This window comes from Psammomys obesus, unplaced genomic scaffold, assembly GCF_907164565.1.
Source record: "Psammomys obesus unplaced genomic scaffold, mPsaObe1.curated_primary_1811, whole genome shotgun sequence".
NCBI classification, from domain to species: domain Eukaryota; kingdom Metazoa; phylum Chordata; class Mammalia; order Rodentia; family Muridae; genus Psammomys; species Psammomys obesus.
Window position 1 is genome coordinate 1,937,409 of NW_026590707.1, and position 24,627 is coordinate 1,962,035.

The 24,627-nt window shown below is 40.0% G+C and overlaps 1 protein-coding gene and 1 pseudogene across 3 annotated transcripts in view; one reads left to right on the plus strand and one right to left on the minus strand.

Annotated features, from left to right (window-relative positions):
* Positions 1-24,627, minus strand: part of Slc25a21 (solute carrier family 25 member 21) — a 532,806-nt gene that overhangs the window by 206,874 nt on the left and 301,305 nt on the right. For all 3 annotated transcript variants that reach the window (XM_055608702.1, XM_055608703.1, XM_055608701.1), the window contains exon 2: positions 10,606-10,654. In XM_055608702.1, coding sequence (XP_055464677.1) covers positions 10,606-10,654 — 49 coding nt within the window. The remainder of the gene's footprint in view (positions 1-10,605; positions 10,655-24,627) is intronic.
* On the plus strand, positions 15,115-15,789 carry LOC129678026 (lysosomal-associated transmembrane protein 4B-like; annotated as a pseudogene).

Sequence of the window (24,627 nt, forward strand, 5' to 3'; positions counted from 1 at the left end):
ACTAGAGCAGAAAAGAAGTGGAAAACATTTCATTAGGGATATTTCTATAGATGTGTTACTGAGGCAATGTTTTAAACATGAGTTTGATAAGATGTATTATTAATATTAACTTTATCTTTTGTTGTTGTTTTCTTCAAATGTGAATCTTAGGAAACTTGAAAATCACGCATGAGTCCTGCAGTTTACTTTCATTGTATGGTGGTGTTCCGGGTGAAGGCCCACATTTTGCCTCCCATTTCAGAGCTTGTTTCTTGTGCTCCTTTGGCACCTCTGGTCTCCTGACTTCCTCTACCTACTTCTCATCTGAACATACCCAAAGGAAACCTCCCCACCTCACTTTAATGTCTGTGGCTCTACCATAGGCTGAGATGTTCCTGACCACCACGCTGTTCCTTCTTTTATTTCAATAGATTTTCACTTCCTGCCTCTTCCATAAAATCTTATATTTTTCAACAAGGACAATACACCTGCCTATTATTAACTGTCCACATGTTCCAGATTGGTCACATAGCTGGCAGTGTTGTTTCTGATTATTAATGAATACTGTTTTATTCTTGCATTCAACACCATTCACTGGACACCTCCTGGGGGTCAGGCACTGCGATAATCATTGGGGATATGTAATAATGTCAGCGCACAGTTATGATGATGTGTGGAATGTGCGGGCTGACGTCAGTAGGAACATATGCACAAAACCAATGCTCTCCTGCCCTCAGACCCAGGAGGGTTCTCTGCTTGCAAACACCTTCTGTGGAAGGGTTTAAATGGAGTGTTCCTATAACACACTTTTTCCGGCTTGCAACTTGAAACCACTTGACTCCATATTAAACATTTCCCTTCTCCTATACTTTGTATATTGCCTTATGTTTCCTTGGCTACCTTAAAAACTCCATTTATCTTCAGAGTTTCCCTTTCTCTGTGTGTGTATGTGCTACTCTGTGTCCACGCCTGTTTGTGTGCCTTTGCATGTAGCTCATTTATTTCCAGAATGATGTGGATACCACTTTTTTCCTCTTAGAGAAAAGGAAGCTGGGGATCAGGGAAATTCATTAGCTTAATGAAACCAAACAGATAATGAATGAAGGAGTGAGGGTTCAAATCCAGACAGCCTTGTTCTAGAGCAGAAGAAGGATATGATCTGGAAGCCACAGGGACCTACTGCCTCAGATGAAGCCTAGTCACAAAAAGGAACTCTGAAGGAAGAGAGGGAAAAGAATTATTACAGATTATTCTATTTTTTAATTTTTATTGATTACAGTGTATTCATTTTGTATCCCCCCTGTACTTCCCTCCCTCCCCCCTCCCAATCCCACCCTCCCTCTTCCCCACCCATGTCTCTGTTTTATCCCCAGGGGAATATAAAGCTATGACCCATTAATCTTTCTAGTCTTACAAGTGAATGGACTTCTCTACTATGTGTAGTCATGGTCTTAGTGGGTGAATTTAAACACAATTTTATAGTGTTATATTTGAGTATAAACAAAATTATAAGTCACTGTAAAAGCCCATCTAGAAAGAGACCTTGACTCTATAATGTAACTGTAATGTGCTCACTATCTTAGTAAGTATTCTCCGATAAATGAAACAGGAAACCCCTGATCACAAAAGCCTATCCCTGGAGCCATCCTCGAGCAGAATAAGCTGTTTTCTCTGGAAGGGAAGTAGCACAATGCCTGACTATCTCTGCATGAAGGCGTTATTAAGTGTCATCTTTTTAGATGCAGTGTGAGTTGTGGCTCAGTGCTGAACTGGAAAGGCATGCTTATTTCAGCCTTTCTCAAAGCTTAGTAAATGAACCTGTGTGGCTCTCATGCTGTCATGGTCTCCGTGTTCACGTGTGCATCTGTCCTGTTGTGTCTCGACGACACTGCTTCCTTACAGTCATCCACCACCTCTGGTTCTTACAATCTTTCTGCCTCCTCTCACGTACAGATCCCTGATCCTTAAGGGGGAGAGTTTGGTGAAGATAATCCCATTTATGGCTGAGTGTTCTAAAGTCGCTCACTACGCATTGTCCGGTTGCAGGTCTCCGTGTTAATTACCATCTAATCTAGGAATAAGCTTCTCTGATGAGGGTTGAGTAATACTGTGATTTATGGGCATAGAAATGTGTCATTAGCAGTCATTTTATTGGTATGTTCCTTTATCAGAACAATAGTAGTACATTTCCCCTGAGGGACCATGACTTATCTAGTCTCAGTTGTTGATCATTTTAGCAGTGTCATGTATGGAATCCATCTGGCTCCATCTTGAGGAGTGCCGTAAGTCCAAACAAAAGGTGATTGGTTACACCCATAACATTTGTGTCATGATTGCACCAGTATGTCTTGCATGCAGGTTGCTAATGTAGGCCACAGGATTTGTAGCTGGGTGATATTGGTGATTATTTCTCCTTTGGAGGCACGCAGTATAACCTCTGGCACCATGAATGTTAGTCAGTAGGAGTTAAACTTTCAGTTGCACACCAGCTTGAGTTCTCCATGTTTAATGGCATAAGTGAGCTGTTCTTCAATAACAGGGCCTTACACAGATTCAAAATGTACACAGATCTACACAGGTTCAAAATGTACAAAATCCCAGCAAGGAGAAGGGAAAGTAGACATGAAGCCTACCTTTAACCAAGAAAGCATTTATAACCGACACCTTCCAAGAAAGAAAAAAAAAATCATTTTTTCCCCAGTCGAGTGTCACTGGGTACATCAACCACACTCTAGGGCAGACACCATGCACAGAAACAGTTGGCCAGCACAGAACAGACTTCATGTTTTTGTGTGTAGTTTTGTTTTGTTTTGTTTTGTTTTTGCTTGTTTGTATTAGTCTTCTTTTTATTTGACAGAAAGATAAAGGCAGAGAAAAAGAATATGAACTTGGATGGGAAGGGGATAGAAAGGATCTTGGAGGAGTTGATGTGGAAATAATATTATCAAAATATATGAAGAAAATTATAAATAGAAGAAAGCTTTCTTAAAGTGACAGCATTTATATTCTGGTTCTATTTGCTTAGACCTTTTTCTCATGTTTTTTCCTTCTTCCTGTTAATGTGGAAGGATTGATCCTGGCAAACCTTCTGTGCCTCCCACGATACCGTGAGTCAACAAGAAAATGAGGTGGTAGGTGGGAAACTGAAGATGGTAAGAAGAAAGACACCAAGGCTCCCCTCCCCTGTCTGCTTCAGGTAGAGGCTCTATTGGTGGCTGTTTCTCTTCTGAGGCACTAGACAAGCCACTCACATCTGTAATTTCCACTATAATTACCGGGATGATTGTAATACCCCTTCCTTTGTCTAGTCAATCTGGGGTTGTGGCTCTATAATCTCTGGGTTGCTTCACCAGGCTTCTGCTGGATCCTACACAGGTCTAGCGTCCGAGCAACTAATTCCTTGCATTAAATTTCCTTTTGTTTTGAATGCTCGGAGTGGGTGTATTCTACTGGTTGGGCTCTGACTAATATAGTTAGAAGAATTATGAATGTGTGTTAACCCATAAGGACAAAAAAGACAGCGGGAAATAGCTGTGCAATGTCACTTTTGCACAACAGAAATAGAGGAGATGGATGGAGGGCAGTATTAGTAGGGCAGAGAAGGTTACACCCTTCTTTGTTTCTAAGAAAGGAAAGTACCTGAGGAGGGAGACACCAGCAAAGGTCCTTGGGAACACTTTGGAAAATCTTGGAAATCAGATACTGTGGACACTGTTAAATGTGAAAGGAAAAACAGTGAGGTTCTTGAAAGTCTGTAGATGTCTCCTTGCTCATCTCACTGAAAGCCTGTGGCTTACTGCCTGAAGACTGAATTAGGATAGCTCCAGATTAGGAGCAGGAAAGTGGTTAAAGTGGTTCCATGCTAGAAATATGGAAATGGTGTGACTTTCTTTTCTGCCATACACAACCTTGAGTAAAAAATAAATTAAAAGGAGAAGTACTGCTTAAGAATAAAACCCAGATGAGCTGGGAATGGTGGCACCCGCCTTTAATCCTAGCACTCAGAGAGGAAGAGGCAGGCAGATCACTGTGGGTAGATCACAAAGCAAGTCTAGAACAGTGAAGGCTACACAGAGAAAAAAGAAAAATAAAAGAAAAAGAAAAGAAAAAAAATCCAGATCCAAACAGGATGGGCATCAGAAGAAGGTGAAAACAGGGACCAGGACAAGGAGCTACCACAGAGGGCCTCTGAAAGACTCTACCCAGCAGGGTATTAAAGCAGATACTGAGACTCATAAGGCAAACTTTGGGCAGAGTGCAAGGAATCTTATTAAAGAAGGGGGAGATAGAAAGACCTGGAAGGGTCTGGAGCTCCACAAGGAGAACAACAGAACCAAAAAATCTGGGCACAGGAGTCTTTTCTGAGACTGATACTCCAACCAAGGACCATTCATGGAGATAACCTAGAACCCCTGCACAGATGTAGCCCATGGCAGCTCAGTTTCCAAATGCACTCCCTATAAGGGGAACAGGGGCTGTCTCTGACAGGAACTCAGTGGCTGGCTCTTTGATCACCTCCCTCTGAGGCGGGGAGGGGCAGCCTTACTAGGCCACAGAAGAAGACAATGCAGCCAGTCCTGATGAGACCTGATAGGCTAGGGTCAGATGGAAGGGGAGGAGGATCTCCCCAAATAGTGGACTGGGAAAGGGGATGGGAGGATAGGAGGGAGGAAGGGAGGGGGTATTGGGAGGGGACGAGGGTGGGGATTACAGGTGTGATACAAAGTGAATAAGTTGTAATAAATAAAAAATTATATGAAAAAGAAAAAAAAACAGATCATCATAAAATCACGAACAACAATCATTTGTGAAACACAATAGAGTGAAGAAACTTACAGAAGCATCTTAGAAGAAATAACAATTACCAACAAGCATATAGAATACTGAAGGGGAAAAAAGAGAGAGTAATTAAGGAAAACAAGTCATCAAGTATCTCTTGGTTCAGCAATAAACAACATGCATTGCCAAACAATGAAACAGATGATAATTGATATTAATGGGGTAGATTTTTATCAAAGAGCGTGAAGGTCATGAGTATCATGAATAATATTTAAAATTGATAAATTAGGACAGCATACTGAATTATTTTCCACATCCCTTCTATCCCCCTCTCCCAGTCTCTGGAAGTTGCTGGCAAAGCTTGATGTGCAGTGGCATGCAGCTGTATAATTCCAATTACCACCTTTATTGGATGTGACTGTCTCTTTCTTTCTTTCTTCGCTCTCTCCCTCCCTTCCTCCTTTCCTGTCTATCTGTCTGTCTGTCTGTTTGTCTGCCTGCCTGCCTGTCTGTCTAAGCCTCTTCTTCTTATAAGGCTACAAATCATATGGAACTTGGAACCTCCCCCAGTTTAGTATAACTGCACCATGGCTCATTATATCTGCAGAGACCCCATTTTGAAACACCACCTTTGGAGATTCCATGAAGGACACAAACTGAGATGGACCCACTATTGAAGCCAATGCAATCAGAATGACTATAATATTTAGAAATGTGGGAGCTGATTTTAAAAGAAACACCTGCACAGGTGTAGCCCATGGCAGTTCAGTGTCCAAGTGGGTTACATAGTAATGGGAAGAGGGACTGCCTCTGACATAATCTGATTGGCCTGCTCATTGATCACTTCCCCCTGAGGGGGGAGCAGCCTTACCAGGCCACAGTAGAGGACAATGCAGCCACTTTTGATGAGAACTGATAGACTAAGATCAGAAAGAAGAGGAGAACCTCCCCTATCAGTGGACTTGGGGAGTGGCATGCATGCAGAAAGGGGAGGGAGGGTGGGATTGGGATGGGAGGAGGGAGGGGCTTATGGGGGGATACAAAATGAATAAAGTGTAATTAATAATAAAATAAAAAAAGTCAAAAAAAAAAAGAAGCACCCAAAAGCCCAAAATGTTTTTTCATCTGGAAAGATGAAACACTGGTCTGTGTAAGTGAATAGTGTTTCTTTGTTTAAGCCTGGGGATGGCCATGAATGGCTGCAGCATACTGACACTCAGGTCCCCCCCGTCCAAAGGGAGAATTATTCTTCTGCTTCTGCTTGTAGGTCGAATGAGTAGTTCTGAACTGTAAGCCTCAATAGAAGTAATGAGACCACTGAGCTCTCTCCTCTGCCATGTAGAGGGGAAAACACAATGAGGCAGAGTTCCTGTCAGCCTGAATGACTGCAGTGAGCACAGAATAACGTTACCATACCCTAAGTGGGTTCCAGCCCTCAGTCAATGTGTTTAAAGCCTCCTCACCTCTCCAAGGGGTTAGCTGAGAAGTGTGAGGCCTTCATGAATAGAGTTTATGCCCTTATAATAATGACTCCAGGGCGGTATCTTGCATCTTCTCTCACTTAAATACCCAATGAGAATGTGCTGTCTATGAATGAGGAAACAGGCCTCCACCAGAGAGCAGACATGGGACCTGTGGGGAAAGAAGCTTGTAGAAGCCAGCTCCCATAGCACCCATAGTAAAAAAAAAAAAATTTTTTTTATTACATGGACCCAGTTTGTGGTATTTAATTACAGCAACCTAAATTAATGATGGCTTGTAATCATATTGGACATGAGGTGATGGGAGAAAAAGATTCTTTGCTGTACTCTCCTGAGAGTAAGCTTGTTACAACCTAACCTGTCTTGACTGACACAGGACCTAGAGTATTATTTACATTTTATACAACAAATACTTATTGTTTTGATGAGTCAAAAATGGAATAAGACCAACTTAAGAAATAAGACATGAGACCACTGAGCACTGGCCATTCCAGTAATGGCTGCTTTGTAACGCTGTGTCCTCTAAGGGCAGTGAACTCTAAGTTTGTACACACATTGAGCATAAGTGCACACACCTACACTGTTATTTTTGGATATTTTTCCACTTTCCTTTGTATCATGGCTTGAAGATTGGTACACTGAATTAATCTTGAACTGTGAATATGGCTTATTTGCCACAATATCTTGTTTGCTGGAGAAAAGTAAAGTAAAATGGTTTGCTTCACAAAATACAGTCTTTTCTCTTTGACCTTTATGAGTGTCCATTCCTTTCCTGTGCTGAATGAAGAATAGATGATGATTAAAAAAAAAAACAAAACTCATTTCCAATTCTTTCTTCAAAAAGATATTTTTTTTCTCTCTGCAAATGATCAGTTGTGTTACTAGGTATGAATTTATTCCTATTTTAACGTTTTATGATATATTTTATATTGCCTTAGAGTATTTGTTATAAAGAATGAAGTATACTTTTATATTGTCCCAACTGGTTCTAGTAGCTTGACTCCATTTGCTGATACATTCAGGATTCCTCAAGCATCTGGTTGTGAACATATCCTAGCTTCTGGTTTTTAATTCTGAATACAAATAGCCATTCTCTATATAATTAATCCACTTATTTTAGTAGCTTGATTCTGATTTTTCATCTTTCTTTTTTGTTCATGTCAGTCTTAGTATTTAGTAATTATATGAAAAACACAGCCATATTATTGGTGAAAATCATGTTGAAATGAATATTTTTGAACATTTTTTTTAATTGGTGAAAGACTATGACTAATGCCACCAGAGACTGAATGGAATTACACATTTTTAGGGTGCCATGCTCATTAGCCGAGGACCTGGCGTATCTACAGTTAGCCTGAAAGAATAACACATAGTTTTAAATAAAGACATAATGAAATCCTCGGAATGTTTTATTTTTGTAAACTGATAGGTTAAGTTGAAAGCAGAAGTTTGGTTGGGCTCAGTCACTGAGTTTCCAGCAAGAATAACTCTGCACATCTATCGACAAAAAGAAATACAGTAATGTTAAGAAGGCATTCTCATTAAGAATGTCAGGGATGTCTCCAAAAAACAATTTTCAGAGTCTTCATGCATAGACAACAAATATTCACTAGTTTTCTATGTAGTGTTTCAGTCTTCTTTTCTAATTTATAATTTTCATAACACTTCTATTCAAAAACAAAGCCACTTCTTAAAGAAAGGAACTGACCTCTTACGGACTGTAACAGTGACGAGCCCAGCATTTTCATTTGTTTCTGTCCATTGGCTATCTTCTTAGTAACCAAGGGGCAAATCCTACAAGTGTTACATAATCCATTTCTCTTGCAAAAGAAGTTCCACATGTATTGGTCTTAGACTGTGTATGGGGAGTTTATTCAATATGCTATTGTCGTGTAGGCCACTTGCCATTTACCATTCGATTCTCTCTTTCAGGACACCTGCAAGGGTGGTATTACCCCTCTTCTTTGAGGTAGGCAAGGGCACATGACTATTCTAAATTAGTGAATGCTATTTTCATGGAAGTGTCGCTATATAGCAAAGAATATATAAAAACAAAGTTACTTGGTAAATGTATTTTAAGGAATGCAAAATTCAAATCCAGCCCAAGGAAACAATCTGGCTTTTGAAGTTGGTATTGATGAGATTCTTCAAAGACTGTGAGAGTCATGAGATTATGGCTGGCCTGGGCCCTCATGCTAGATACTGAATATACACTTGATGAATGAAGGAATGAGGGCTGTGGGGATGGCAGAGTGATCACAATTTTAGTGTCACATTTTACTTAAATAGTTATTTTTCTAAGCTTATCTGAACATAAAGAAATCATGCTTTATAAAAAAAGAAAATGTATTACCCAGTAAGACCAGCAGTGATATCCTGGCTTTTCATAGAAGGTTAGAACAATTTAAAAGAGAAAAGTCACTAGGCTTTGCCTTTGCTTTCTGAAACCCCTAAGGACTCGGTCTAGCAGTTAATGTCTGTCATTTTAGTAAAATCTGTAATTTTTTTTATCTTGTTTTGGTTTAACGACTTGAAGCTGTTGAATGTTTGCATTCTGCCCAAATTCAAATACTCCAACCACCAGTGAGATGGTATGTAAAGTGGACTGTGGGAAACCCTGTCTTGAAAAACAAAACAAAACAAAACAAACAAAAAAACGGAAAAATAAAAATAAAGTAGACTATGGGAGGTGACAGTTTCACATGGAGTCACAAGGCTTACATCCATCTTCATGGAATTAATGACTTTGCAAGAAAAGTAAGAGGCTACGGAGCTTCTCTGAGCAAGAGTACCGTGTTTGTGAGCCAGGAAGAGGGCTTGCTGGAAGAACTGAGTGGATCCCAACCTTGGTCTTGAACTTCCTTGCTTCCCAAACTGAGAAATAAATATCCTTTGTTTAAGCTGTGGTATTTCATTATGACAGCTTTGAGGTTCACTCACAAGCCAAATCCTATTGTCTCAACTATAAATGTGATGTTATTTGCATGTAAAAGTCACTTTCTTTTGTTTTTGTCAACCACTCTGAAATTGTGTGTGGCTGGCAGGATGGCTCAGTGAGTAAAGGTACTTTCCACGAAGGCTGATGACCTGATTTGATTCCTGGAACTTACATAGTGGAAAGAGAGAACCCAATATCATAAGCTGTCTGTTGAGTTCCATAACTGAGTCCCATAATTATGACACACACACACACACACACACACACACACACACACACACACACACAGTAAATTTTAAGAAAATTTAAATCCACAGGCCTCTTTAGGTGAATTAAATAAGATGTCAATCAAATCACCAGTCTGACTCATTAAGTAGTTCCCAACTAAGGAAGCAATGAGTTTTTTCAAGCACAAAACACAAACCCAGTGTTGCAACATTTGCTAGTAGATGACAGCATACACTGGTGTTTTTTAAGCTTTATATAACGCAAATATAAGGAAACATTCACTGTACACTAAAAAATTCTCATTTCAAAAAACAAAATTCAATAGTTTAGCCATAGTTTAAAGTTATAGAAATAAGCTGTAATTTTCCTAGGGAAGAGTTTACCAATTGATTATCCAATACCAAATGGTCATACCTGAAAATATACACAAGTAACAATTTGCAGACTGAGAAGAGTGTAGTTATATATTTAGAAACACATACACATACATACACACCACAGAACAACAATGACAACTAAAGAAAAAGAGTCCATGATTTGAAATTGAGCATGATGGAGGAGCACATGGAGGCATTTGGAGCGGAGAAAATGAACCCCCCAAACACAAATGCTCTACGGTGACCATATTAAAGCTCACAGTTTTTTACTTTTACTTTTTTACTTTGTTTTCATTCCTGGTTAAAAAAAAAAGTTTTAATACATTGTTCTAGGTTTTATCTTTCCTAAAGCATTTTCATGGAAATAAAGCATTTTGCATTAGCAAAATTTATTCCCATATCAGAAATAAATTCTCTCAGCGCCATTTAAAAAGCTCACTTGAAATAAAAATGCTGACTATTAGACAGCAATCTGTCTGTACAATGTCAAATGAAAAGCTGCTGTCATAATTCATTTGTAACATTTATTTCTTACACCAATTTGACGAATTTACCTCATGTACAAGTACGCCACAAATCATGCCTTCCACTTGCCACGTGGGACAGTGGTAAACATAGCATACCTTCAGACGACCTTTCTTCAGAGATGCTCCTCCCTGTTCACATTTTATCTGTCAAATGGTACTTTCTTTGAAAAGCAAATTTAGATGCCATTACAGGGAGAAGCTACCGGCCTGAGACAAGTTCCAGCATTTAGTGTTCTGACAGATCTTAACTTGGGTGGCAGCCAAGGTCAATAAAACTTGTTCATGCAGAACCTTACCTGGTTTTCACCACGTCGAGAGGATGCATCAGGCAAATTTCTACAAGACCTGAAAGATGATGAAGAAGATGCCAATGAACACACAGACACCTATTGATTCTCCAAAATTAAGATCAAAATAAAGAATTTAGGTGGAGGGGGAGTAGATCTGGGGAAGTGGGGTGGGGGTGGGGGCTGGGAAGAAGGGAGAGAGGGCAAACTGTAGTCAGGACATATTGTATGAGAGAAGAACCTATTTTCAGTTAAAAAAAAAAACAACAACAACAGGATTTAGAACCTTAGACAGAACAGTTTCTAAAAGTAGCGAGTTACCAAATAACTTTATTTTCAGTGGGAGAAAGATGTAACCATGTATTCTCTTATAACTCTGGCAGGGAGGTGGGGCTAGCGGGAAAGGAGAAAAAAAAAGCAGATTAAATTACAACTAATTAAAGAGAAATTTTGTATCCCAATCCAGCTGCACATAAGTAGAAGTAGAATGGAGAAAAGAAGGGAGGAGTCTGAGTTTTCCCTCTGACATGGCTTAGTTCTACATCCATGAAATAAAGATGACTCTTACTTGACAAAGCAGTTATTAGATACCATTAGCTTAACAGAGGACGCATACGGACACTGTGGCCCAATTTTAGGGACAAGATAAGTGAAGCTGAAGCATGCCAGGTTAAATAACTCTCCTAAGATGCCTAAGCTTTTTGTTCAGTGTGTGTGTGTGTGTGTGTGTGTGTCTGTACCCCTGAATACACATAGTCTATGTGGAGGTCAGAGAACAATTTGCACGAGTCAGTTTTCTCTTTTTCCTGAGTGGGTTGGAATTCAACACAGTTCTTCAGACTTTGGTGCCCAGTGCCCTCACGCTCCAGACTCAGTTTCTGATAAGTTTCGCTATGGAGAAATGACTGTTCCCTAGCAGCACTAGAAAAGGAATTCTGGCTGATTTTATTTCCAGATTAGTGTAAAATTTCAAGCAAAGCTAAGTGTGTGTGGGATCTCACAAGTTGCACCGATACAACCAATACGGTCTTGAGTCATTCACCTTTCTTAATAAAGATACATCCTTACCTTTACATACATGTACACTGTGCGTAAAGGCATCCCCGTGTTATAAATATGGCCAAACTCCAATTGAGGTGGTTTGCAACTATGTTAAATGTACCTCCCATAAAGAGCTACCTACAAATACTACACTGTTGTGTGGCCGCTGGGAGGTGGCCCGAGTACCCACAACCCTTACTTGTGCAGAGAATGAGGGTGTTTCTCCTCATGCAGTTGTGCATGTCTGCGATCACATATGCCAAATGCCATCGCTATTTGGGGGGCCAGGTAAAGTAGCCGCTGTGGTTATTGTTACTTGAACGATTACAAATACAACAGTTACTTCTATCACTGCTAGGATGTAAAACTACTTAAAGCACAGCGCTGATTATAAATTACTATGCTGGCAATTTGAAAACTAGCCGTTTCATCCATAAGAGAGGACTTTTTTTTTCTTCCTGCAGTTTCATCTGCAAGAATCTAGTGAGGCATAGTTATCATCATGGGCTTGTAACAATTTTGGTTTCCAGAAGGAGAGAAAGACACAAGGCAGCATGGGCATCCAGATTACGTGGGAAGCTGACCAGGCCTTCGGGGCAGGCCTTTGTCTTTATCACTGAAGTTGAATTACTCAGGAAAGTACTGGTGCACCTCTAAATGCTCCCACAAGTATCCTTGCTGGAAAATTCACGTTCATCCGGAAGAATAAAGTAACCAGAATTCCTTCCCTGCTTCCCCTAAGCAATAGTCATTTTTCAATGGGGCTATGCTTTTTATCAGCAAATGGAAGAATTAAATGGTCTAGAATAAATTCTAGAACCCTGGGTTTCCTTCTACCCGATTTCAACTCACACATGTATATGTACATCCATATAACCTCCAGTTAAAATTGAAGTTTGGTAATTAGAATAAAGCTATAATCTAATAAACTGACCCTGAAAACTCAACCTTTAAGACTGCAGTGTCACCAATCACTGCCGCAGTCATCCGTTAAGTGAGGTTCTATGAATGAAACGTTACCAAAGCAAGTGCATAATGCTTCTCCCACTCTCGACATCAGAGAGAAAGAAAAATAGTAAGCGCCAAATAGCACCATATGGTATATGAGTAAACCAAAAGTTTACTGACATAACCAACAACCCAACCACTAATGAGAATTAATAGCACAACTTGGAAAATCAGTTTACATGAATATAAAGCCATTTTCTTATTTGCAGAAATTGTTCTACTTTCCCTTGGACTACATCTTATAATTTTGCAGTTTAGCTGTTTCCTAATCTCTACTTTTCATCAAACTTCCATGTGTTCATCCAAAAATTTCACATTGATTGCTCCTTGTGTGTCCAGCATTGAGGAAAGAGCCTCGTAAAATATGATGAACAAAAAGAACAAATAACGATATGCAGGGATGTGTGGCACTGAGTTGACAGAGGCTCGTCGGTCGGAGAGAAAGGCTCCCAACATGACCTGGTTCGGGATCAAGGGAGGGAAGGACACTTGAGGTAGAAAATAGTATGAGCATGAGGAATAGTGGAAAGGTACTTATCTGCACATGTGTGCACATCCATGCAGAGGAAGAGTAGGAGGAGGAGGAGAAGAAGAAGAAGAAGAAATTGCTTAACACTTATGGCAACTTGGGGTTGAAGGTAGATATGAAATTGGCAAGAGATGAGACTGAAGTGTGTAGATAATGGTCAGAACCATTTCTAGGCATTTATATTTCATCCCATAGGCTATGAGGAGGCTGCAAATGGACTTTAAAATTACCTTGCTGGATGTGTTTCTGTTGTTAAATTGTCTCCAATGCATCCTAAGTTCACTGAAGACATTCAAATGGATTTTAAGAGTAGTGATAGCAACCCTAGGCCACACCCTCTGTTAGTGATGTAACCATGTGCCCTTTTAGCTTGCTGCTCCCTCCAATCATATTCATTCGTTGGCCAGCAAAGAGAACTGAAGCCGTCCTCTTTCCTCTTTGGTTACAGCAAAAGCACCATCTGTGCATCAAAACACAGACATCCTGGTGTTCTGTCACCTCTAGGCATGAGAGGTGGGCGATCTTAACGCCAATTTTGTAGAATTTAGAATCTCCACAGAAATATACATCTGGTTGTGTCTATAAAGGTGTTTCCTGACAAGTCAAACTAAGGAGGAAAAACATATCCCTAACATGGACGTCACTGTCCCATAGGCTGGGGTCTAGGATTGCACAAAAGGAAGAAAGTACCTAAATATCAGCATTAATTTTTCTCCTTTGGACTGGATGCAATGGCATCAACTGCTGTATCCTACCACCATGACTTCAGCAAGATAGCAGCTTCAATTGTAAGGCAGAATCAACCCTTCCTTCCCTGTGTTGTTTTTTGTAAATGCAGCAATGAAAGGCAGAGCTATTACAATTCATAAGAGTCTATGTCTAAACATGAAACCGCCTACCAATTTGTGACTTGGACAACAGAAAAATGTTGCTGGACATATTTGGTCCAGAATATCAGTTTTTTAACTTATTGATATTTTTAATCAAAATAGGTAATTATAGACTTCAAGTTAGTAACAACATATTTTTCAATCATTTTTATTAATTTTTATTTTTTATATTAATCACAGGTTATTTATTTTGCATCCCAGCTGTAGCCCCCTCCTTCATTCCCTCCCAATCTCACACTCCCTCCCTCATATCCTCCCTTCCCTTTTCCAAGTCCACTGCTAGGGGAGGTCCTCCTCCCCTTCCATCTGACCCTAGCTTATCAGGTATCTATCTGCAGGACTGGCTTCCATATCCTCCTCTGTGGCCTAGCAAGACTCTTCCTCCCTTGGGGTGGGGATGGAGGTAAAGGAGCCAGTCATTGAATTCATGTCAGAAATAGTTTCTGTTCCCATTACTAGGGAAACCCACGTGGTACTGAGCTACCATGGCTACATCCGAGCAGGGGTTCTAGGTTATATCCTTATAAACAGTCTCATAGAGGGTCCCACGCTCTGATATATTTTGTCCTTGTGGAGCTCCTGTCCTCTCTAGGTCATACTAACTACCCCTTCTTTCATATGGTTCCCTGTACTTTGCCAAGGTTTGGTTATGAGTCTCAGCATCTGCTTTGATACACTGCTAGGTAGAGTCTTTCAGAGGCTCTCTGTGGTAGGCTTCTGTCCTGTTACTTGTTTTCTCCTACTTCCCATGTCCATCCCATTTGTCTTTCTAAGTGAGGATTGATCATCTTACTCTGGGTCCTCTTTCTTGTTTATCTTCTTTAGGAACACATATTTTAGTATGTTTATCCTATCTTATAGGTCTAGTATCCGCTTATAAGTGAGTATATGCCGTGTGTGTCTTTCTGCCACCCAGACCTTTCCGGGCTGTGCGGAGCTGAGGGCCAGTGAGTGGGCAGAAGAAGGGCAGGAGCAGATAGCTGAGCAGGCCAGTGGAGCCTGGGGACGAATTGGACTACCCTCTAGCAAACTTGTGCGAGCACCTGAGCAATGAAGATGGCAGCATCCTGGACGAGGTTCTACTCCCTCAGCAGCTGCCTGTGTTTGCATGTCTGCACTGGCACCATCCTGCTAGGCGTCTGGTACCTGATCATCAAGGCTGTGGTCCTGCTGATCCTGCTGAGGGCTGTGGCAGATCCTGATCAGGCTCTGAACTAGGAGGGGAATTTGAGTTCATAGATGATACAAACAGGATGTGCATTGAGATTGCAATCTCTCTCCTCATGATCCTGTTATGTGCAATGGCTACTTATGGACCATACAGACAACATGCTGCCTGGATCGTTCAGTTCCTCTGCTACCAGACCTTTGACTTTACCCTGAATACTTTGGTTGCCATTACCATGCTTGTCTACCCAAACTCCATTCAAGAGTACATACGGCAGCTGCCTCTGAGCTTTTCCTTACAGAGATGATATAATGTCAGCGAATCCTACTTGTTTGGTCCTTCTTATTCTTCTGTTTATCAGCATTGTCTTGACATTTAAGGGCTACTTGATCAGCTGTGTCTGAAGCTGTTACTGATATATCAATGGCAGAAACTCCTCTGATGTTCTGGTTTATGTTCCCAGCAATGACACCACAGTTCTCCTGACTCTGTACAATGCCAACACTGCTGGGACTGGCACTGCTACGGAGCCACCGCCACCTTATGTGTCTGCCTGAACCTAGCATGGAGGAGCTGAGAGCAGCAGATTGAGCCTGTGGCTGCTGGATTTCCCTTCCAAGGTGGCTCTTTGAGCCTGTTGTTAAAATACCACACTTTACAATTCAGATGTTAAGCTGAAGCCGCTGTTATTTGAAACGTTCCCTTGTAGAGCACCAGAGTAGTAAGGCTGTAGGATTATTTTGGTAGCAGTGGAGTGTAATGAGTTCCCTTTGTCTTTCTCAAAACTATAGATGGAGTTCATGCATCTGGTTTGTACCTGCCTGGCCCGAAAGCCCGGCGGCCAGTCACAGTTGCTTTTTTTTTCTCCATTCCCTCTGACTGTTTTGAAACTATAAAATCAAAATTAGATAATACTGAAACCAATCCAGTAAATAGAACAAATACAAATAATATTAATTGCTCTAATTAGGGAATTAGGAGTCCTTTACATGTGATAGAAGAATTTCCCTACTATTCCCAAATTCAGTGATATTCTGAATTTGCTGCTCAAGGATTTTCTTGGGCTAAATAAAGACCAGGAGGTAATAGGGAACAGTGATAGCAGGAACCTGCTTCCCAGGGTGGCTGTTGTTTTGGACTGTGTCTCTGTCTGAAAGGGGACCTGCTTGATTGGCACTGAAGTGCTCACATTCATTTTTCCTCAGTGTCTTGCCCCAGCAAATCTCTTGCTTTGTCAAATAGAACCACTCAGGTGTGTTTGCCTAGAAATATGGAAAAAGATTTTCCCCCTCTTTCCTTGAAAGGTACATCCTACTTGGAATTTCTAAGTACTCCTAATCATTTATTAAAATGTCAAGTGGTCTTCAGAAAGATGAGGATCGTCCCCCTGCGGAATGCTCTAGAAGCAGCAGTCACAGAGGAATACAACAGTTTAATCTTTTTACTGATATAAAACCTGTGCTGCCAAACAAGCACAGAAACACTTTTCCTGGAGAGATATAATAAGATATTTGGACCAGTCCATTCTTAACAGATGTTTTTTCTGGTTGATTTTAAATTTAAATTTAGTATTTGATCTTAACACTAGAGCAACAGTCACTTAGGGAATAAAATGTCTTCAATTATGCTTATTTTAAAAAGGTTTTGTGTTATTCAAATATTCAATTAAAATTATGATAAGCAGCCAGGACTGGCAGTACATCCCTTTAATCCCAGAACTCAGGAGGTAGAGGTAGGTGGATCTCAGTGAGCCTGAGGCCAGCTTAGCCTATTAGAGATTTCTAAGCCAGCTAGGGAAACATAGTGAAAAGATTCTTTCTATGGAAGGAAGGAAGGAAGGAAGGAAGGAAGGAAGGAAGGAAGGAAGGAAGGAAGGAAACCTAAATATAAAAATATTCATTTTCAAGTATTACTGTAAATAAGAATCCTAAAACTGTTTTATCACAACAAGTAAAAAGGGCTGGCTATTTAGATGTGTCAGTAGGCAATACAAATGCTTTTCAAGCCTGGACACAAAGACTGAAGCTCAATGTAAATCAGCATGGCAAATTTAGCACGTTTCAATATTTTGACAGATTCTCAGCACCTTAATGGATGTGACGACTTATCTATGATTTAAATGAAATTCCAGTGGGTCCTGAAGGACACGGGCTCTTTGTCCTGGTTAGCTTTTGGTTTCAATGACAGAAGGCTGACCAAAAGCAATGTTGGAGAATAAAGTAGTTAGCTTACAGGTTACAGTCCACAACTGAAGGAAACCAGGGCAGGGACTCAGGCAGGAACCTGGATGCAGGAACTGGACAGAGACCATGGAGGAGTGCTGCTTACTGGCTTGCTCCAGCTGGTTTCACAGCTACCATTTATAGCCCAGGCTTGGGAAGGTACTACCACTACTGTGCTGGGCTCCTCTCCATCAACTGGTAATTAAGAAAATGCCCCCCACATATGCCCACAGGTCAGTCTGATGGAGGCAGTTCTTCAGTGGAGGTGCTCTCTTTCCACGTGTGTCAAGTTGACAACCGGAGCTCTGAACCCGGAACTTGTATTCCTAGAATCTATGTTGCTTTCTTTGAACTGACTCAATTACCCATCTTCACCGGAGCCAATATTATTGCTAAAGGGTTATCACCCTGTTCTGAATGTTTTCCCCAGCCTGCATCTCCTCTGAGAATTACCATCCAGTTACGGGCCCTGGGGTCCTGAGGGAACATCAACCCCACTTCCTTTCTTCTATCTTGAGGGCAGGCCTTCTGCTGTTCATCTCATTGTTCTTTCTGCAGCAGAATATGCACACAGGGCTGACACAGCCATCTTGTACAAGGTGATTGAGGGGTATGGCACCCCTCAGTAACGGAAAATAAATAGAAGTTGTTCCTGACACTTTGCAATCCCTGTTGTCTATCTCTTAAACTGAAAATGAGATGTGGTGGCTCTACCTCTGTCTGACACAGGAGCCTTTTGCTGTGTCTCCAACAGTACCCTGAACTTGTTTGACACAGCTATTATCTGTCTACTTGCTTAAGGTACCTGTAGGTAGAGGACACATCTGCCTTCTTTATTTTCCCATCTCCATCAATTTCTACAATGGCAGGTACTTGGTAAGCTCAATAAATATTTGTTGAATAAATAAATCACTGGAGGTTGGGGGTCTGTGCATGTCACCATGTTTGCCAATCTTCAAAATAAAATGAACTAGCAGCTATTTATTATGTGTTTTTCATTAGTTTGAGCTTTACACAAATAAGTAAAGATGAGGAAATGTAAAAGGGTATGAAATAAAGTACAGGAAGTACTTGAGTAGAGGATTGCAGCAGACATAATATATCTAGATGCTTAGCTGATATGTAAGTGGAAGCAGGAAACAGGTCAATCAGTCTCTAATAAACTGACAAGTGACTGTAGAGAGCTGTGTGCATGTGTAAGGCCTGCTGTACTAGGAGCTGAAGCCCAGTCTGATGGGGAGCCAAGGTGACCTTCAAGGATCACCACAGAAGTGACACACGGAGGAAGGCAACATGCTTACAGCCAGCTTTCAGTGACGGATGCTGCTCCTTACAAACATCTTTAGGTTCTGCATCAATTTTAGTCTAGGCTATTTACTTTTGCCCCAAATTGCTGACTCTTGTCAAGGATGTATGTTATAGTACCTAGCTACACGTACCAAGAAGTTCCTCAATAAATGTTGAAAAAGAAGCTGAATTGTGCAATGATAGACAGTGAGAGCAGCATTCCTTTCCAATGGTATGGAGAGTGTGGCATTTTAAGGATTTAGGATATAACCAGGTGCAGTGGCGCATGCCTGTAATCCCAGCACTCTGGGAGACAGAGGCGGGTGGATCTCTGTGAGTTTAGAGGCCAGCCTGTCTACAAAGCAAATCCAGGAAGCCAAGGCTACACAGAGAAAGCATGTCTCAAACAAAAACAAAACAAAACGAAACAAAAATCCACCAACAAAAGAATTTAGCATACATATATAATCCAGAGAATTCCTAATACCCTTTAAACTATGACAATACTGGCTTTTTAAATTTTACTTTTAGGTGATTGTGTTATGTGGGAGCTGAAGCTATTTTCATATGGTAACTCTGTCGAAGAATTAACTAAAGTTAATTACTGGATCATTGCCTTACACTCTTACTAATCTTGTTAAAATCTCGTCTCCTAGCAATCTTAAACACAAGCAGTTAAAGACTGCAGTCACCATTTCATGCAAATAATTGGTCTCTAGAACTTACTACTACTGATAAGCTACTATTTTGTAACTTTGATCCTTCTGGGTAGCCTGTCAACTACCATTTCTACCTTGTTTCTGTCAGCGTGGTATTTCAGAGAGCACACTGCAGTGAGACTCTGAAGTATTTCCTTTCTGTGCTCTCTCGGTCCAACTATGTAGCCACAAATTAGGTATGTCCTTCTTTTTAAGGGCTTAGTAGTAATCGCTGTGTGTGTACCAAGCACATATATGTTCTCAATCCATCTGTTTTTTTTCTATTCCATATCTAGGCTACTGTGAATATTGAAATGAAAATGGGTATACAGATGTCTCTTGGTCAAATGGATTTCAATTAATTTAGATACACGGTGATTTGGTAAAGCTATTCTTAGCTTTCTGAGGAACATGTTTATTGTTTTCCACACTGGCCATAATTAGTTCACTAATTAGCTTACTTGCCAAATTCACTGCCTTTCTTGTGACAGCAGCCATTCTTGCTTTGGTGAGACGACATTCCAGTGCAGTTGTGATTTAATTTCCCCAGTGATTAGTTACTTGCACATACTGTTTACATAATATTGTTTATTTTTCATTGACATGTGCTTTGACCATTTTTAAAAATAGAATATTTGTTTGGTTGCCATTAAGTTGAGTTCTTTATATATTTAGGATGTTATCCCTTGTTAAATGTAGGTTTTGAAAATACTCTTTCTCTAGTCTGTGGGTTAACTTTTCAATCTAACTGTTTTCCTGTTTTGGGGAAATTTTATAATTCATTACAGTCCTATTTTTATTACCTGTTTTTGTTTTCCTTACAAGTGCTTTTGAGCCATGTCTAAAAAATATCTGTCTAGATCTAGGTGAGGGGCTATTTTATTTTGGTGATTTTTATAATGATAAAATGTAGTTTAATCTTCAGTTCATTTGATTTTCTTGCATATTATGAGAAGGGATCCGTCCAATTTTATTCTTCTGTGTGTGGCTATATATAGGCAAAACACCGTTTATAGGAGAAACGTGTGCTTCCATTGTGTGCTCTTGGCATCTCTGACAAAAATCACCTCATCATAGGTGTGGGGGTTTATTTCTGGGCTCCTAAGCATATTCCATTAGTCTGCTTTTATGTCTACACCATGATATTTTATTTACTACGGGTTTGGAATAGGTTTTAAAGTCAGGTACTGTATGATTCCATGTTCTCTAAGGGAAAAGAACTGATAGGATGAATACACACATATATGATTAATACATATTCATATGTAGGATACATATTCGTATATAGGTAATATATAAGAGGTTTATTAGATGGCTTACAGGGTGCAGTCCAGGCAGTCCAAGCATGGAGAGGCTGCAACTCCAGTAGCTGCTCAGTCTACAAGGCTGGTTGTCTCTGCAGTCCTAATCTGGTGCTGAAGGCCTGGAGGATTCCTAGAAGCAGCTGACATTCAGTCTATGATGTAATCCAAAAAACCTGGCTCTTATAGTGGCGAAGGAATGCCACAGCAACAGGATAGATGGACTTGCCAGGAAAGAGAAGACAGAAAAGCTTCCTTCCATGTCCTTTCATCTGGGCTGTCACTAGAAAGTGTGGCTGAGATTTAGAGTGGCTCTTTCTGTTTCAAGTGATCTGATCAAGAAAATCCCTCCCAGGCATGCCCAGTAGCTCATGCTTTAGTTGATTCCAGATGTGGTCAAGCAGACAACCAAGGTCAGCCATCATAGGTAATAAGTTGCTCCTAGCTTCATTCTTTTTATTTCAAATTTTCTTGGTTATCTGGGGTCTTTCATGGTTCACATGAATTTTAAGATTTTTTTCCTGCCAGTTATCTATAAAGTACCATTAATAGGGACTGAACTGAATGTATAGATCACTTTTGAAGGTATGGGATCTTAAAAGTTACCAGTAATAGATGCTGAGTTTGTGTCTGTTTTTTAAGTAAGATGAATTATTGCCAAGAAAAGCTTGGTGGCTAACAGTTCATAAAGCAGAAAACATCTCACCAGCTCTTGTGCCTGAGGAGCAGGGCTGAGAACTAAGCAATCAGGAGTCCCCAGGGTACCAGATCCACGGTAAACCTATGTTTTCCTTCTATCATGCCAAAAAAAAATCTAACATAGTTCCTTCGTTGCTATTTTAAAATTAAATGTAAAACCTCACTTTTGTTTTCTGACCTTCGTGCTATTTATTCATTTATTTAACTGATTTGGTGTCATCTTTTCAAATCTTAAAGTGTTAAATCGTTTTAAGTTCTAAAGAGAATGGTGGAGGAATGGCCTCATACTGTGCAAATTTCAAATTCAAAAATAGAACAGCTCCAGACATAACTAGTACTTTTTTCATCTGCTCCACTAGTCAAGCAAATCATTACAGCATCCTATTTGATAGCCTGCCCAGAAAATGCGGTAGCCCCACTGAATTATAAGCAATGTGAGTCTCATAAAGGGAAATCAAATATATTATGCTTTCCCCCAGTAAGAGCTAAGGTGCTCTAGCATTGTGCAGTACAGTAATGGCCCATTTTGCACAGTGAATTAGCCAATGAGGCAATGCATCTGGCAAGTTTGAAAGATTTTATTGAGAGTTATGTTTGGACAAACCACATCGCCCCTTGAAAAATGTAAAGCAAAAGCTTCAGATAGGTTTACTATGAACGTGGTTTTTTGTTTGTTCGTTTGTTTGTTTTTAAACTAACACTGAGCAGTAGCTGTCAGCACACGTTTTCAGGAAACGTGATGGTTTCCATGTTACATTATGGGTACTATCACAGTTTATGATCTCCCTGCCCTAAGAATGTATGGCGATGTGGTTCAGTGTCTAAAACGTATGAACAAACATCAACCTCTAGGACCCAGGGTAAAGGGAGCGCATATGAGGCAGAAAGAGAACTTTATAAATAAGTGATTTTTTAAAAATCTCACTTTAAAGGCAAAAGCAGATCGAAAATTCTTAAACTAATGAAAATCTCTCTTTCTATTAATGTCTTTAGGTTGATTACTTTGTGCTCAATTTCAGCTCAGTGCCATGTGTTTGAAATGACTGATTGATATTTTAACAGAAGATGTTTGCGCCTCCCTTGTTTCCTCCTTCCACTCCCCCCGAATCCAAGAAAGCTCCATGTGCAAATTAGACACAGAATCCACTCTGGGTGTGTTGCTCCCTTGTGGGAAGCTAAGATCATTACACAATACAGTCAACACTACAAAAAAAAAAAAAAAAAAAAAAAAACAAGCTCTGGATTATCCTTCAGATGGTAAAATCTTTTCAGAGGCATACAAAACCGTCTTTAAAGAGAAGTGAATACTAGAAAATACAGGTTTGATGCTTGCTTTATAGATTATAAAATAAACACACATAAATCCTTAACCACTTCATATATGTATGCAATCAATACATGTGTTAATTCAGAAAAAGTTCATATCGTACTTTAAATGTTTACGTTGACAAAGTTCACCAAAATTGAGATACACAGTTAAAAGAGGCTTTGGGACCATGAAGCATGGAGGAGAGGGCCACTTACAGAGTGAGCATCAGGTCTACAGAAGTCTTGTGCAACTCTTTTGTAAACTAAGGCAATAAATATATTCCTAGGCACCTCCAGTTTGAGAAGAGCCACAACCAGACCTTGTGTTGAAGCTGATGCTTTCAAGCCAACGTGTTCCCCTTCCCCTCATACTAGGAACTTGAAATTGGTGCCAGGAAAGAAAGAGGCATATAATTTGTGCTACAAATAAAGGTTTTTGTTTGCATGTAATCCAGAGAGCTAATTATCAAACATATTCCAGCACATTCCTGCCAAAATCTATGCTGCTACCCAGCCAGTGCTCAAAAAGTCTTAAATTATACAGTGAGAGACAGTGCTTTTTCGAAATTTCCAATAACCCTTTATCATTGCTCACACAAGTCCTCAAAGGTGTCAAAAAGTCAATCTGAAATTTATACTCTGTTTAGCATAATTTACTATAAAATATTACAGTCTTACATCAAAGTTTTAGTTTCTTAGGACTTTCCAGCCCCACGATCCACCCATACCTACAATCCCTTTGCTTCTCCATTATGCGTCACACATTATCTGTTATGCTTCTGACCACGTAGAGACAGGAATGACAGCAAGTCTTCTCTTTCTCAAACCAGTAATTGCCTTCCCTTGCTAAAGTGTGAGAACCTCATGGGGAGGGAAAACCACCTAACTGCACGCTATAGCATCTCACTGAGAAAATTCAGATTTTTATGTCCAAGGCAGTTAATTATTTCCTCATATAAGTCACTGGCACTGATTGCCATCAAAGAAAAAGCAAGGCACAGTGGCAATGACTTTTCTTCATCCAAAGCAGCATGACTCTTGTGGTATATTCAGCATGATATAGTGAATGATTTCTGGTTTTAAAACATTTTCTGCTGTTCCCTTTCCCTAAGGCTGAGCCAAGATTTCCTCCAATTCACTAATCACACTTATCTTTATGTGTTAACTCTTAATTTTATATTTGCTGAATGACCTGGAACTATAGCTACACAACTTACGTTTGAGCTGTTATTTCAAACCAGCCTTCATGCCAAGCTCCCATGAGGACCAACTTACTAAGTTATTCCAGGCGATTTCACAAACCACATTCCTATCAAGGTCTGACTTGTGGGGGAAGAGAAAAAGAGAAAGCTAATTTAGTTTAAAGGACTTCTTCCACTTATACAATCATTGGGTTCAGCTATACAGGATTTCCATGTTGTAAATTATTTTAGCTAATTTTTATTCTATATAACCACCTCACAAAAATTAAACCATCTTTCAAGCAACTGCCAACTAAACAGCATCCTTTGGATTTTAAATTAGAAGAGTAAACTCTATACAAGAGGGAGACATTTACAACACAATTATTTAGCTGTAATAACATTGCCTATATGTAGTACTACTGATAGAAATGTTGCCTAAATAGATATCAACGCCTGACTTCAGTTTAACATTTCAATTTCAAGCTTATCAGGCCACATTTGCCTCTGTGCCTTCATCCTCACAAGCACAGTGGGTTGATTCCTTGCTATTGCACAGGCAGTGTGATCGACATCAGTTTCTAGGTTAGGGAGAAAATCTGTGTCCAGGACGACTCTTTTTCAACATATGTTTACTTCCTATGCTGTGCATGGTACAGTTTTAGATGCTGGTTCTACTTGTTTCTATTTTATTGAGGG